This window comes from Danio rerio, chromosome 7, assembly GCF_052040795.2.
Source record: "Danio rerio strain M-AB ecotype USA chromosome 7, GRCz13ab, whole genome shotgun sequence".
NCBI classification, from domain to species: domain Eukaryota; kingdom Metazoa; phylum Chordata; class Actinopteri; order Cypriniformes; family Danionidae; genus Danio; species Danio rerio.
The window spans coordinates 19,848,734-19,864,738 of record NC_141027.1 but is presented as its reverse complement, the minus strand read 5'-3'; the positions used below and the strand labels follow the sequence as shown (position 1 = coordinate 19,864,738).

The 16,005-nt window shown below is 36.7% G+C and overlaps 1 protein-coding gene across 3 annotated transcripts in view; it reads right to left on the bottom strand.

Moving 5' to 3' along the window:
* si:dkey-9k7.3 overlaps positions 1-14,825 on the bottom strand; it is a 48,594-nt gene extending 33,769 nt beyond the window's left edge. For 2 of the 3 annotated variants that reach the window (XR_015495507.1, XM_087260829.1), the window contains exons 1-9: positions 14,716-14,825; positions 14,107-14,190; positions 11,412-11,504; positions 10,225-10,317; positions 7,481-7,567; positions 7,308-7,405; positions 7,032-7,229; positions 3,122-3,172; positions 2,946-3,035 (exon numbers count right to left, since the gene is read on the bottom strand). Coding sequence is in view for 2 of the 3 variants with exons in the window: in XM_087260829.1 (XP_087116955.1) it covers positions 2,946-3,035; positions 3,122-3,172; positions 7,032-7,229; positions 7,308-7,405; positions 7,481-7,567; positions 10,225-10,317; positions 11,412-11,504; positions 14,107-14,188 (792 nt within the window). In the remaining variant the exon portion in view is untranslated. Of the gene's footprint in view, positions 1-2,945; positions 3,049-3,121; positions 3,173-7,031; positions 7,230-7,307; positions 7,406-7,480; positions 7,568-10,224; positions 10,318-11,411; positions 11,505-14,106; positions 14,191-14,715 lie in introns of all 3 variants that reach the window. The other variant, XM_087260830.1, reaches the window with a different exon arrangement.
* Positions 14,826-16,005: the final 1,180 nt, after the last annotated feature.

Genomic DNA, 16,005 nt, shown 5'->3' with positions numbered 1-16,005 from the left:
ACTAAAGGAACTAAGATTTATTCAGAAGATTAAAATATAATGAATACTGTGTATAGTGAATACTGTGAAAATCTTATTGCTCTCTTAAACATCACTTACTTAGGCAAATACCTGAAAATGAATAAACATTTCAGAGGTTGGTTAATATTTAGCTTTCAACTGCATATTACAAATATTACAAATGAATTGAATACAACTTATATTTTTCCATAATATATGAAAATGTCCTCTTATATTATTATTTGCACTTTAATAACAGCATGACACTGCCAGTATTGCTCATGTCATTCTGCTTTATGTCAGTCTTATGTCATAACCCTACATTTACATTTACATTTAGTCATTTAGCAGACGCTTTTATCCAAAGCGACTTACAAATGAGGACAAGGAAGCAATTTTCACAACTAAGAGCAACAAAGAATAAGTGCTATAGGCAAGTTTCAGGTCTGTAAAGTCTTAGAAGGGAAGTATTAGTAGTATTAGTTTTTTTTTTTTTTTTTTTTTTTTTGGTACAGTTAGTGTGATATTCAGAGAGGCAATTGCAGATTAGGAAGTGTAGTGGAGAGTAAATAGTTGAGTTTTTAGTCGTTTCTTGAAAATAGCGAGTGACACTGCTGTTCTGATGCAGTTTGGGAGTTCATTCCACCAACTGGGCAGATTGAGCGTGAGCGTTCGCGAAAGTGATTTCTTCCCTCTTTGGGATGGAACCACGAGGCGACGTTCATTCACAGAATGCAAGTTTCTGGAGGGCACATAGATCTGCAGAAGTGAGAGCAGATAAGAAGGAGCAAGGCCAGAAGTCACTTTGTAGGCAAACATCAGAGCTTTGAATTTGATGCGAGCAGCAACTGGCAGCCAGTGTAAACGGACTAGCAGTGGAGTGACATGTGCTCGTTCATTGGGTTCATTGAAGACCACTCGTGCTGCTGCATTCTGGAGCAGTTGAAGAGGCTTAATAGAGTTAGCTGGAAGCCCAGCTAGTAGAGAGTTGCAGTAATCCAGTTTGGAGAGAACAAGAGCTTGAACAAGGAGTTGAGCTGCATGTTCAGATAAGAAGGGTCGGATCTTTCTGATGTTATAGAGTGTAAATCTGCACGATCGAGCAGTTCTAGAAATATGGTCAGAGAAGTTTAGTTGGTCATCAATCGTTACTCCAAGGCTTTTCACCATTTTGGATGCAGTAATGGTTGCCCCATCCATCTGGATTGAAAAGTTATGGTGTAGAGTCGAGTTGGCAGAAACTTCAAGCATTTCCGTTTTTGCGAGGTTCAGCTGAAGATGATGATCTTTCATCCAGTGTGAAATATCCAACAGGCAGGCTGAGATGCGAGCTGGAACCGAGGGGTCATCAGGATGAAAAGAGAGGTATAGCTGGGTATCATCAGCATAGCAGTGGTAGGAGAATCCATGTCTCTGGATGACTGGTCCTAGAGATGATGTGTAGATGGAGAAGAGAAGTGGCCCAAGAACAGAGCCTTGAGGTACCCCAGTGTTTAGATGCTGTAGGTTGGACACCTCTCCCCTCCAAGACACCCTGAATGAGCTGTCAGTGAGGTAAGATCTGAACCATTGTATAACAGTGCCCGCAACGCCCAGTGACTCGAGCGTAGATAGCAGGATCTGGTGGTTGACAGTGTCAAAAGCAGCTGACAAGTCCAGCAAAATGAGGACTGATGATTTAGAGTCTGCTTTAGCCAGTCTGAGATCCTCCACGACCGAGAGCAGGGCAGTCTCAGTTGAGTGGCCTTTCTTAAAGCCGGATTGCTTGCTGTCCATGAGATTGTTTTGAGTAAGAAAGTCCAGAACTTGATTGAACACTACTTTCTCCAGAATCTTGGCCATGAATGGAAGCAGGGATACTGGTCTGTAGTTTTCAAGTAGCGTATGGTCCAAGTTGGGTTTCTTTAGCAGTGGGGTTACCCTAGCCTGCTTAAATGAAGTGGGGAATAAACCAGAGTCAAGAGATGTGTTAATTATGTGAGTCAGTGTTGGTATGACTGCAGGAGAGATGGCTTGCAAGAGATGAGAGGGAATGGGATCGAGTGGACAGGTGGTTGCATGGCTAGATAGCACGAGTTTGGACACCTCAGACTCAGAGAGCTGAGAAAAGGAGGTGAGTGTGTGTGGTGTTGGTGGTGTACCTTGCGTGTTTGTTGTAGGTGCAGCAAATTGAGCACTGATTTTTGCAGTTTTGGTACAAAAGAATGTAGCAAAGTCATCAATAGTAAGTGTGGAGGATGCGGGTGGAGGAGGAGGATAGAGGAGGGAGGAAAATGTTTTAAAAAGTAGGCGAGGATTAGTGGCATTGTTGATTTTCAGACGGTAATATGTCTGCTTTGCAGAAGTAACCTCAGCTGAGAAAGAGGACAGCTAGTAGCAAAGAACTCTGGTCCAGATTTGGCAAAAAGCTGGCACATCAGGCATTCATCCGGCACTGGCATACAGCATGTGGGCCAAACATGGCCCAGGTTTGGCAGAGGTGGCACCGTTTTTAAGGCGGCACACAAGATTTGGGCCAGATGAAAAACGTAGTATTTGTCCCAGATTTAAAAATTTGATAAGTGGGCCATGTGAGTTTGGCCAGTCTTGACCCACATTTAAAATACACTAAAATCACTTTTGAGTAAAGAAAAAAAATTCTACCAATCAGGTCACTTTGAGAAAAAGCGTGCCCGTAGTGTGCCTAAAGCGCCTCACTCCATGGGTTTATCAATTTCATTGCAATCGTGACACACTAACCTATCTGGCCCAGTTCAGGCCCAGTTATGAGTTATTAACTTGGCTGAGACTTGGCCCAGATATGGTCTGTGTTTGGCCCTTGTCTGGAAGCCAGATTTGGTCCAGTCATGTACCGTAATTCACTGCGGCATGTGGGCCAAGCAAAACCTGATTGTGTGGGCCAGAGCTGGGCCAGAGAAATTTTGCTATGTGGGAAGTGTCTTTACCTCATTGTTAAAAGTCACGAGAGCCACTCTGCGGTGAGATGAGGTTTTCAGCAGGGAGGACAGCACCATCTGAAGAGCTTCTTGGACTCCCTGACAAGAGTAACTGCACATGTACTGACTCCATGTATAGAGCTTATTAATACTTTAGCAGAAAAAAGGCAAAAGTGACCTCTCACCTGCAGTCGTGAAACATATGTAGGTGATCGCATGCTGTTACCAGGCGAGATCTGAGGGCACAAAAATAGATCTGTGGTTAAGATATGATATGCGGGTGTAAGAACAACGACATTAAATATGATGCATGTAAGTTTTTGACTCTTCTGAAGCATAAAAATATCATAATATGTTTGCATTTCAGAAACATGCTAATTTAGCAAATTTGTTTATCTGAAAAACAAAGCAGTCGGTTATTCTCCTTTAAAAATGTGCACTGTGTCGGAAAGTATTTATTTATTTATTAGGATTTATTAAGTCTTTATTTTGGTCTGTATAACTCCACCCACTGCCAGTTTACTCAACTATATTTAGACACCCCGTCTGCTTTTGTGGAAAACACAGGATATTTCATTTCCATCTTGAAGGCTGCCTCAATGTGTGCATGTGCAGTAGTAGCGGATGGGCATAGATGATGTAATGGGGGGCCTAAATTTAAGGTTGTTAATTTCTGTAATTTCATGGAAGGAAATCTGGTGTCAAGCAATCATTAATGGAATAAATATATTGTTCAATTTGATTTACGACCAATAAAAAGACTATAATTACATCCCATACACGAAACGTGTTACACTTCAATAATTCATTCGTTTGGTATCATTTGTATTATAATTTTAATATATTTTTTGTTGGCCAGTTTTCTACAAAATAAACAAAAAAAATGAACACTATTTAAGGTGAAATGGATAGCTCAGCGCCCAAAACACAAACTGTTTACCTAAATGAAAATAAATATTTACGAGTATTGTCTTATTGTTAACTGTATTACAAAACTATAATTACATTCTATTCACGAAACATGTTACACTTTAATAATTCATACATTAACTCCATACACAAGGTTGTTAAAATAAAACCTTCATAATAATACCCTGACTTTTCCTAAATGTATGCATTTTTCTTTCTAACATTGTTATTTTTGTTGAGTTTTGATTATTTCTACCTTCTATCTTAAACTACTGAGTTCAGAATTATCGCATGCGTTTCAGTGTCTTACTTTCCCCCATGCATTTGAATATGCATGAGTCTGTTGCCGGGCAACTTCCTGCTAACCTAAACATAACTGTAAAATATAAAGAAAAAAAAAGAAGAACTTCAAAACAACATTATGTTTTGCGAAAAAAAAACAAAAAACTAAAAGATGAGTGAAATTAAAATGGGGTGCGCACATACACATTTATAGGCTGTATTGACAAAAATATCACTATTTTAGGGTAATTACTTAATAAAATATGATGACAGACATTCAATGCTTAATTCTAATATCTCAATAGAAGCTTTAAATATAAATATAATGTGACGTCTTACATGAGAAGGGTCAGAATGACTAATAAGGCCATTCTTGTAAGTTAGTTCCTGTGTTAACAAATAATTTAAAAAATAAAGAATGTGACAGACGGTGCATCAAAGCACACCCATTTACTCTCTCGCAGGGAAACGGCAGTATTTTTAAACGTTTTTTTTATTTAGTTTAAATATCCTATTACTTGCTTTTCTTGCTTCTAACTTCTTTGGTTTTCCAATTAGTCAATTTGTCATGAGGGTGTGGTAATCATTTTGATAATTTCGTATTTTTAATGACAATTTTTGTCTTTTTGGAATGGATTTCATTTGGTATCATTTGTATCTTAATTTTTTTTTCGATCAGTTATCTACAAAATAAACAAGAAGTATGAACAACATTTGAGGTGAAATTAATTGCATTTTAAGACCACTTCCGTTCAGCAGTCAAAACAAAATGGCAAAACACAAATTGTTAGCCTTAATAAAACTAAACATCTACAAGTAATGTCTTAACCGTAGCTTAGCTTAATTTAAACAGTTTTTGCTGTTAATGACAAAATCATCCATCGTGCCAGTGCAGTTTCACTTTGATTAGTTCAACTCATTTTTACCACAATAAGCCAGGACAGGCTATTCAAGCGTATTATTTTCAGCACAGAAAATATTTGTATGTCAATGGGCAGTTTAGACATTATCAACTTTGTTCAGAAAAATGCTTGAAGAAAGGAACGCTATGGACATTTTTAAAGGAAAATTGCTTATTGGACTCTTTAACAAGTTCAAGATAATATATATAAAATGTATTCTCGTTTGTTTAAAAAAGGATAGATTTTAGGACGTAACAATAATACGCCTTCACTCTTGCGGGCGGGCCTAGGCAATTTGCGTTACGCCACTCTGCATATGCGACAGAAAATGCCTCCAAAATGAGACGCAGATTCAGATTTCTAATAATCCACTAGGTGTTTTTCAATGAGCAAATGGTATGAATATTGAAATTGGAATACATTGTAAGGCTTGATCGTCACGCACGCTCGCTCCTGTTGGTGTTGTCAATCTGGCAATCTACGCATACATGTATGTGTAGTCAGTAGCCCCTTTCACACATACAGACCTTTCTGGAAAATTACCTGCAGTTTACCGGAAAGGTCTGTATGTGTGAACAGACCCTTTTTGAAAATACCGGTAAATTCATTACGGCAATTTTCCGGAAAGAGAAGTTGTAACTTTACCGGTAATTTTCCGGAATGCTGCCCTATGTGAAAGCAGAAGGAAGATTGCCGGAAAGAACACGCTGACATGAGACGTCTACTTTAGCCAATCAGAACACTCAGACGCATTCACATCTGGCAGTTTATGAAAATAAAAGCCTTTGAATATTTTTCAGACACGTTTAGCTGCTAGAGCCAGATATCGTTTCTGTGCTCCTGTAAAACATTATTGATAAAATAATTGATAAAATGCTTATAATAAACAGCTGTTCGTTTACCTTCAAGCTCTGCTTCCGTTGCATGACACGTTAGCACGTAAAGGAGCCGGTGAGGGCCAGCACACACATATATTATGAACATCTCGACATCTGAAAGTGTTCCTCCATATTTGTTTATATAAGTTCTTCACAATACTAATCCATCCACATAATTTGTAATGTAGTCAATGTGTAAACATTTAGCTGTGGTTTGCATTTCTGCCTTTGGATGTCTCACAAAGCAGCTGCATGAATGCTAAAGCTTTAAATAAAAGTGAAACCATCAAGAAAAGGCCGACCCCTTCTATGTTTAAAAATACAAGTTTATAGGTAATTTCTGGTTAATGACGTCAGAGTTTAGTGGTGTTTTGGAATAGATGTGTGAATGGTCTTTTCTTCAGAAAAAGGCTAGAAACATTGCTGTGCTTCCACTCATCCAGGCCACACACTGAATGTTGACCCACTTTTCTAAGGGTGGAGATAGGACCATTAAAATACATACAAATAAACTGAGATACAGCTTTTTTTTTTTGCATGAACTGGGATCTCTATTACATCTTTTGCACTCACACACTTAAGTGAAAGACAAAATTTGCTCTCCATATTATTTGGCAACTCATTCATTCATTCATTCATTTTCTTTTTCGGCTTAGTCTCTTTATTAATCTGGGGTTGCCACAGAGGAATGAACCGCCAACTTATCCAGCAAATGTTTTACGCAGCGGAGGCCCTTCCAGCTGCAACCCATCTTTGGCAAACATGCATACACACTCATTCACACACATACACTACGAACAATTTAGCCAACCCAATTCACCTGTACCACATATCTTTGGACTGTGTGGGAAACCGGAGCACCCAGAGGAAACCCACGCGAAGGCAGGGAGAACATGCAAACTCTACACAGAAATGCCAACTGACCCATCCAAGGGTCGAACCAGCGACCTTCTTGCTGTGAGGCGACAGCACTACCTACTGTGCCACCGCGTCGTATTTGGCAACTGTTGTTTGTTATGTATTCTGTGTTGATTGACTCCGTTTTAGTTTGTATTAACCTAAGATTCACCAAACAAAACTGTATTGCATGACGTACAATGACAATAAAGTAAATTGAACGGAACCTCAGAAGTGACGCTCATGCTTCCGGAAATGTCCACACACAGGACAATAAGCATGTCATCCAGATTCTCGTAGTCTGTTTCCTTCTCGTCCATGTAAAGCACATCTCTGCCTGGAGGACTGCGAGAGGTAAACCGGCCCCTTTTCAGTGAAGACTGGGGGAAAACATTCTCCTTTCCACAAAACTCACAGCACCACAGCTGGAGAGACAAAAACCTACATTTTAAACACAAGTAACACTCACATATCAGATAAACAGGCTGATTGGTTTAACTCACTGTTGTTGATTGGTTTGTGACTGGGCTGCTTGCAGAGGAAAGGATGGCACTGCACTTTGCACAATGCACTGGTTTCTGGGTGCTCTGTATTGCAGATGCTACAGATAGAGAAGTTGAGCTGATTTGCATGGGTAAGTTAATGCTTTAAAATTATATTTAGCAGTGCAACAGACCTTTATTAATGTCCACCAGACTTCCCACTTTCAGTGACACCACATTGATGTTAGCTTTAAGCCGAGTCTCTTCATTACTCTCCAGGCCTGAGAGACAGAGATGCACAGTAATAGAGAGAACAGATTTTGTGCTCATTAAGAGAACATATTTTGTGTTTTTCAGCTCAATAAAGCAAATAAATTAAAGGGGTCATGAACTAAAAAACTAAATTCCCCTGCTTTTTTGATATATAAGAGATCACTGTGCTAGAAAAACATCCTGCTAGTTTCATGACTAAAAGTCTTTGGTTAGTGTAAAAACAGCTTATATTGAAGTCATCTGCATAAATGCTCTCTGCTCTCTGCTCTCATTTCTGCAGATCTATGTGCCCTCCAGAAACTTGCGTTCTGTGAATGAACGTCGCCTCGTGGTTCCATCCCAAAGAGGGAAGAAATCACTTTCGCGAATGCTCCCGCTCAATCTGCCCAGTTGGTGGAATGAACTCCCTAACTGCATCAGAACAGCAGAGTCACTCGCTATTTTCAAGAAACGACTAAAAACTCAACTATTTAGTCTCCACTTCACTTCCTAATCTGCAATTGCCTCTCTGAATATCACACTAACTGTACCAAAAAAAAAACAAAAAAAAAAACTAATACTTCCCTTCTTAGACTTTACAGACCTGAAACTTGCCTATAGCACTTATTCATTGTTGCTCTTAGTTGTGTAAATTGCTTCCTTGTCCTCATTTGTAAGTCGCTTTGGATAAAAGCGTCTGCTAAATGACTAAATGTAAATGTAAATGGTTGTGGAGCGAGCTACTTTATTGTTTGATACAGGGGTTTTTAAACTATTCAGCCCGGGACCACAAAAATAACAACTCCAGAGACTCGTGACCCCTACTATGGTCCGAGGTGGTTATAAGCATACAAATATTGCACACAATAGTGCACACACACCAATAGCAACCAAATAAACATAAGCATATTGGCAACACAAAAAAGTGCAACAGTCTCACAACCATATATATTTTTTATAATCATTATTTGTTAAATTTAATATTAACCTCAATTAATGAGAATGGAGAGCACAATGTTTTTAGCACAAGACTACTCTTGGTTTAATTTTGGAGACTTGGAGCCACTTGGAGATCATCCTCCTTGTTCAGTCGTGGCATTAATTTCTAATGTATGTGCCATGAAGGTGTCAAAGTTTAATATTGTACCGCAAAATCAATCTGCTGCAACTAACGCTATTGCTGTGATGGTAATCTAGCATAATGACCCCAGGGGTCGCAAATAATATATAATAATTGATAAAATATGATAATTCTAATAGTTTAATAAAATATATGAGTTTTTGGAAAACACCAAGTGGCCCATTGTCTCGCAACCCCCCAGGGGGTCCCAACCCCCACTTTGAGAACCACTGGTTTAATAGACTGTCTAAACTCCGCCTCCACAGAAGTAACCACTGACTGCAACTCCGCCCACTGATTCACATTTAAATATGTAAACACAGGTTTATTAAAAAAAAGACAATAAAGAGGCCCCGAAGTAAACAACAATTATTTCAACAATAATAAATAAAACCATACAATTTTTAAAGTTCCAGACCAACAGTAATAACTTTGGTCAGTTCATTTATCTGCAGATTTGTTTGAAAACAAGACCCGTTTTTTTTGTTTGGTTAGATTTTCAAAAAAACTCAAACTAAAAGACGAGTTTGTGCCGGTTATATTGCACTGAGAATAATGTTGAACCTAGGGCTGGGTGATAAAGACAGTACCGGTATTTATTGACCGAACACCATCGTCAAATACGATAAAAAACGTTTTGGTATGAAGTTTGCGCTTTTTACATACGAATTTTGGGTTGCGCCTTCGCGACTTCAGGTAAGAATAAAAACACCTGCGAAAATGAGTGCCGTATAGCAGCAGTAAGGAGATTATTAGTATAAAAGGATGTAAGGATGTCGCCACAGTGGCTTTTTGGTTTCTTTTCTTTTTCATCCCAGCCACTAGCACCCCATCTGAAAGATTTTTTAGCATAGGGGGTAATATAGTCATTTAACTTCACAATTTGTAATGTTCAGCATGTATTTGAATATTAATGGCTGGTTCCTTTACTTGAAAGCTCAGATTTGATTATCATAATTTGTTTTGTTTACAGAGTTTGAAGTTTACTGTATTATTATTATTATTCACACCTTAAAGTTTGCTTTGATTGTTCAGCATTTACATTTTACCATTGCACACTCTTTGTAATATTTAATTCATCAAGTTTAAAAGTCTCTTTAACATTTATGTTTATTTTATTATTAAAATATCTGATATTTTGTTTCAATATATTTGTTTTTGAATATTAAAACTATTTGCCTTAGTAATGTTAAAATATAGTGGCCTAATATTTCTAAACGTATTGTTAAAATATATTTCATAATTATTAATACTGAATGATATGAAACATGATATTGTGATGATTTTTTCGCTGTATCTCCCAGCTGTTGTTGAACCACACAAGTGTGAGTAACTGTTTAATACATTTTCACTATTGTCTTTACTGAATATTTAAGCATTTTGATGTACAATCTATACAAATAGCAATATTATAAGTAGACCTAATAGTACAGTACAAATTAATAAAAAGGGAGTCAATAAACACTTTAGCACAATAAAGCTATTCATTATCATGTACAAGTTAAAATGAGGATTTAGTGAATAGTTTGTGTGCATGTTCGAATTCAGAGGACGGTGTTTTCTCACCTCTGGGTGGTAATGGTGGAGGGACAGGACTAGAGAAAGAGCTTCTCTTCCTTATGTTACGTGGTGGTACAGGTGGTGGAAACATTGATGGAGCTGTAATAATAATTGCAAGGTCAGAAATTAACATCTCCATTAAGAAGATTAATTTTCTACAGTATTACGTATCAGGTGCACACCAGTATTAAAGTACCTAATTATGTGTTGTGAATTAAATGAGTAAGCAAATAAATGCTTCAATCAGTCAGAATGAAATATATAAATTGTTGTCACTAAAAATGTAAAGTTAAAATCAACATTTAAAAAAAGAGCACCTTGTAGGGCTGCAATTTGTTGTTAAATACTAATATCCTAACATTACGACATAGATTATTAATGTTATATACAGTATGTGTTTGTGTCAAATTAGGCAATACAAAAAAACAAGTTGGTCCATGATGTTAGTTATATCCTTCATTCATTCATTCATTCATTTTCTTTTCGGCTTAATCGATGTTAGTTATATCTAAATTATATTGTATATCTCTCGTAATGATTTTCTACATTGATAAGTTTAGCTTTATTACTTTGTATCTGCACTTGTTGTGTATCGTAAGAGGTTCTGGTTATTGTCTGCAGTGAGTTTGTTAAACACTAAAGCATTCATTAACACAAAATCAATATGTTTGATTGGTTATAATGCTCATTGCTGCAAAAAAATATAATTTGATAGACTAATAACCTTGCTTTTATTTGGCAAGGATGCATTTAGTATAAAATACCCAACAATAAAAATATTTACATGATTTGACCCATTTTTCCAAATAAAAAAACATACTTTTGAACTAGCGAACAAAAAAAATCTGTTTTCGCTAGCGTAAGCAATGAGAAGGTTTCCTGTCATCAGCTTTTAACACCCACAAAGAGGATGTGATGTTACTTTTCCAAACGAACAATTACTTTTCAAACACAATCGAGCACTTGTGAACTGAAACTGTGCCTCCTCCCACCATCAGGCAAAGTTAACAAACCATTCAGTTTTATTCTTCTCAATTAGAACAATAAAACAAAAAAAGATACAAACACAACATTCCAAAAAGAAACTCCATAGCTAGTTAAGCCAGCTAGTATGTGCAGCTATAATATCAACCTCTTTACACATTCGGAGCAATGTTCATAAATGTGAGGAAGAGTTATTGTCATTAATTCACCTGGTTTCTGAACAACGGTAATGCGGTTGTCATAAGGATGATCTGAGATGGATTGAGCTCTGAACAGACCACAGGGAAGAGTGGAGGCAGAACCTACAAGACATGAACATTTATGTTAACAGACTGAGTGACTACATTCACTGAAATATTTTTTTTCTGTAACATTTTATTCTGAAGTTTAAAGATCTCTAAACATTATTTCACTGAAAATAACCTATTTCCATTTAATAGGTTGCATAAATGCTAAAGGTTAAGCATTAATACCAAAATAATACCACTCTTTTTAAGAGTGTATATTTAATAATACAAAACCAAACAGATTGGAATGAGCTGTCACTATAGGAGCTTGTATTTTCAGTGATAGTGACAACACAGAATAGAGAATAGATTGTTAGTATTATATATATATATATAAGGGCGGTACAGTGCTGAGTGGGTAGCACTGTTGCCTCACAGCAAGAAGGTTGCTGGTTTGATCCCCGGCTGGGTCAGTTGGCATTTCTGTGTGGAGTTAGCATGTTCTCGTGTTCGCATGGGTTTTCTCTGAGTGCTCCATTTCCCCCACCCAAAGACAGGCGCTATGGATGAATTGGGTAAGCTAAATTGTCCTTAGCGTACACTAACATGATACAGCTAAATATCAACTTTGATGTAAACGGCCCTGGAAGTAAGTATATATATATACACATATATAAACTAACCATTATATACAGAATATAAGAATAAAAGAATACAAAGTGTAAGATAAATAAGTGTTGAAAACTCATTTGTCTGTCGAAAAATCCAAATAAACTACTTCTGTGCTTTTAGAAATATATTGGCAGTACTTTTTTATCTAAAAGGTACATTGTTAAAAATGCTGGGTTCCACACAATCGATTTGTGTTGGGACATGAATGAATTAAGTCAACTAATTAGTTTTTGCTAATTTAAGTTGATTGAACATAAAACAAGGTTTTCTCAAGAATTGTGTTGTTTCAGCTTATTTGAAATAAGAAGCTTGCACCAACAGCAAATGTAATTTTTTTTTCAGTGTATCTTTCACTGTCAGAAATAAATGTACAAGAGCTGTCACTGGGGTACCATGGTACCTTTTGAAAAGGTACAAATTTGTACATAAAAGTCCATATTAAGACCTCAAGGGTACATATTAGTACCTTAAAAGTACGAAAGTGTTCTTCATAAAAATTTTTAGGTACTAATATATGCATCTGAGTTAAGTACAAACATGTACTTTCTGAAAAGATACCACCCCAGTGACAGCTTGTGTAATTTTATGTCTAAGAGTGTTGAGTATAAATTCGCCTCATTTTCTCTTTAATTATTAGGATTAAATTCTGCATTTTAAGCACTTTCTTTTCCTGAATTAGCTTGTCGGATGGTCATCATAACTACACTTTTTGATGTTCCAAAAACATTTACTAAAGATTTAGATTACTGAAATACAATAATATTTACAAAAAAATACAATACTTATTTTAAAAATACTAATTTATTACATAATATTTCATTAGACAAAAATAGGAATCTGTTAAAGTTTTTAAATAAAAAAAGTGTAGCATATTATCGTTTACAAGGCAAATAACAAACTGGCCAGCACATTCAACTTTGCTCAGTCAGAATTTGGGATGCCGAATTTGGCACCAAAATTGTCAAATTCAGTGTCCCATATTCTGTACTGATAGCCTACACTAGATTCTGCTTGGTCTTAAAGCCTTTTTTGATGGGTTATTTTCACAATTCGTTATGGCATAGCAGTCAAAATAGGGCAAATAAGCTCATGTAGGGGACAATTTCTGGACCTTTCTCAGTTGGGCAGGTCTTTCTAGCCACCCGAACCCCCCCAAATACGGGCCTGCAACATGAACCCTGTAGGTATAAACTATAGGGCTGCACGATATTGGAAAAATCTAGTACTGCAATATTTTTTGAAATATATACTGTATTGCGAAATGAATACAATTTCAACCAAAAACCCCAATATCTCTATTTGGAAAGAATTTATAATGTTAGATGAATTGGGATGATTCTGCAGTGGGAGTGCATCTTCATAAAATCTAATAAACAATCTATAAACTTTTTGTGGTTACCCAATACATTTTCATTGTGGTCTGTGCTGTTTGCAGTGCATTTCTGTATTTGCAAGTGTTAAGAGTATTTTCATGCATAACAATACAATTCATCTATAAATACAATCAAGACAAAGATACAACTTAAATAAAGTGTTTTATCATTTTCGAGTCTAACAGTATTCAAGTACAATAACTGAATGATAAAAATAAATATAATTCAATAAATCTAATCATTGTTAAAGTCACAAATGGTACAATTTCTTATGGCAAATGCTATTGAGGTCATTATACAATCAAAGACACATGCAAATGACCAATTATAATACAAACTCAACATTGCATATCCTGCAATGTGACTACTGCGAAGGATCACATTGCAATATTGAATTTGAAATGATATATTGTGCAGCCCCAAACGTAACTTTTGGAAACCTACAGCCACATTGACTTCTTTTATATCTTTATTACAGAGAGCATAGAAAATCCAAGCATAGCTTGCTCTCTCAAACCATGGTTTAAAATACAAACAATCACTGTATATCTGATCTGCATTAGTGGTATATTTTAAAGATGAATACCTTGCATTTTCTGCTCTCCATAACACATGCACCGCACACAACTAACCTTGATTCGACACTTTAGCTTCATCTTCTGTTAAGCTCTCAGACCTCCAGTTACACACAACATGACTGCAGGCAAACTCCATCTCTGTGGGTTACAGACAAGAAAAGCGTTGCTAAAATAGCCAGTAATTATAGTAATTACTATGATTACATATAACGTGATTATATATAAATCAAGTTCTATTCTTTATAGTCAACTGAAAATATCACACTTCAAAATAACGTCGTCAGCATGCATGCAGCTCTTACTGCTCATCTGCAGTTTATTGTTAAGTTCTTAGATTCCATTTCCTGTCAGAACGGTTGAGCTTTACTTTGATCTCAGTTGCTGAAGGCATAGACACCTGTGGTAAACACTGTGGCACAGTTTACTTTTTGTAAAATGTTCTCAAGTCTAGTAAATGGCTTGATTATTCATCTATACAGACAACACATATTGTTTTTTAATTTGATTAATGTGTGACATATAATGTCAAATAAGAAGCGAGGTACTTTACTTGGTCACGTTCTCATACAAACAACAACGTGCATATCAATGAATAGTATAACAGAAAAAAGCCCTAAATATAGCATAAGATACACGGGTTATGTATATTTACAACGTGCTTACCAGGTGGTGATAATTCAGTGAAGTGTCTGTCATTCAGCTGGCGTAAAAAAGCTGTTAATATTACTGCGCTGTTTGACGCAAACCTGCTGTTTATGTGTGAGTGTGCATGTGAAGATACAGGAAGTCAGGAAACCGGCGGTATGAGACTAGAAAAAGTGTTTAAAAATGTAAAGAAAAGTAAAGAAAAGAGAAACGAAACGAGATGTCCGATTTGAATGTGATTGTGTAACTAGGTTTCAAAGGCACATTTTCACTTTTTTTTTTTAAACTCAAAATGAGCTTAAAGTTAACTTTTATAACAATATTTATAACTTAATTTATAGCAGCAGTTTGTTATTATCTGCGTTCACACATGTAATAAGAAACTCGCCACAGTTACGTCATAACCTCAATAAAATAAAAAGCTTGGCACAGAAACAGGATTGTCAGGTAACTGTGGGTTGGGTAATGTAATGTGTCTCCCCACACCACCAAGGCATGGCAAGTTTATTTAGGCTATAGCAAATTTCCTACACAATAGCAATTAAAAGTGCTTTACATAAACAACAAAAAAAGACAATTATAAGAAAAAAAAACAAATGATAAAAATGACTAAAAACAGATTAAAATTTGTTGAAACAGGTTATAAAAGAATAAAAAAGAAAGAGCATATGCGCCAGAGCATGCGTGTGCTTGAGTTCCTAGGCCAATTAGTGATTTATAGACAAGTAATAACACTTTAAAATCTATTCTGAATGTAACTGGGAGCCAGTGTAGAGACCTGAGGACAGGTAGATGTGCTCTAATTTTCTGCTTGTGGTCAGAACCTGACCGCAGCGTTCTGTATGAGCTGCAACTGTCTTTTTGGGAAGGCCCGTGAAGAGGCCGTTACAGTAATCCACTCTAAAGCTGATAAAAACATGAACAAGTTTTTTTAAGTCCTCACTGGAAACAAAGCATCTGATTCTTGCAATGTTTTTGAGATGATAGTATGATGATTTAGTTACTGTTTTGACATGACTACTGGAACTCAGATCTGACTCCAGTGTCATACCAAGATTCTTGATCTTATTTTTTTGTTGTTTACCTCTTAGAGCCAAGATAAGTATTCCCCAGTGTGCAGCATCCTCTTGGATGATGCGACAGCAGCCACAGGACAAAGGTGCCAGCGCACTCATCACACATCAGGTATTGGTGGAGTGGAGAGAGAGTGATAGAGTTCAGAGAGTCAGGACCTTGGTTTAAAGCATGGTTTATACTTCTGCGTCGAGTGATCGGCGTGACCCACGACGCATGCATTGTGCGTTGCCG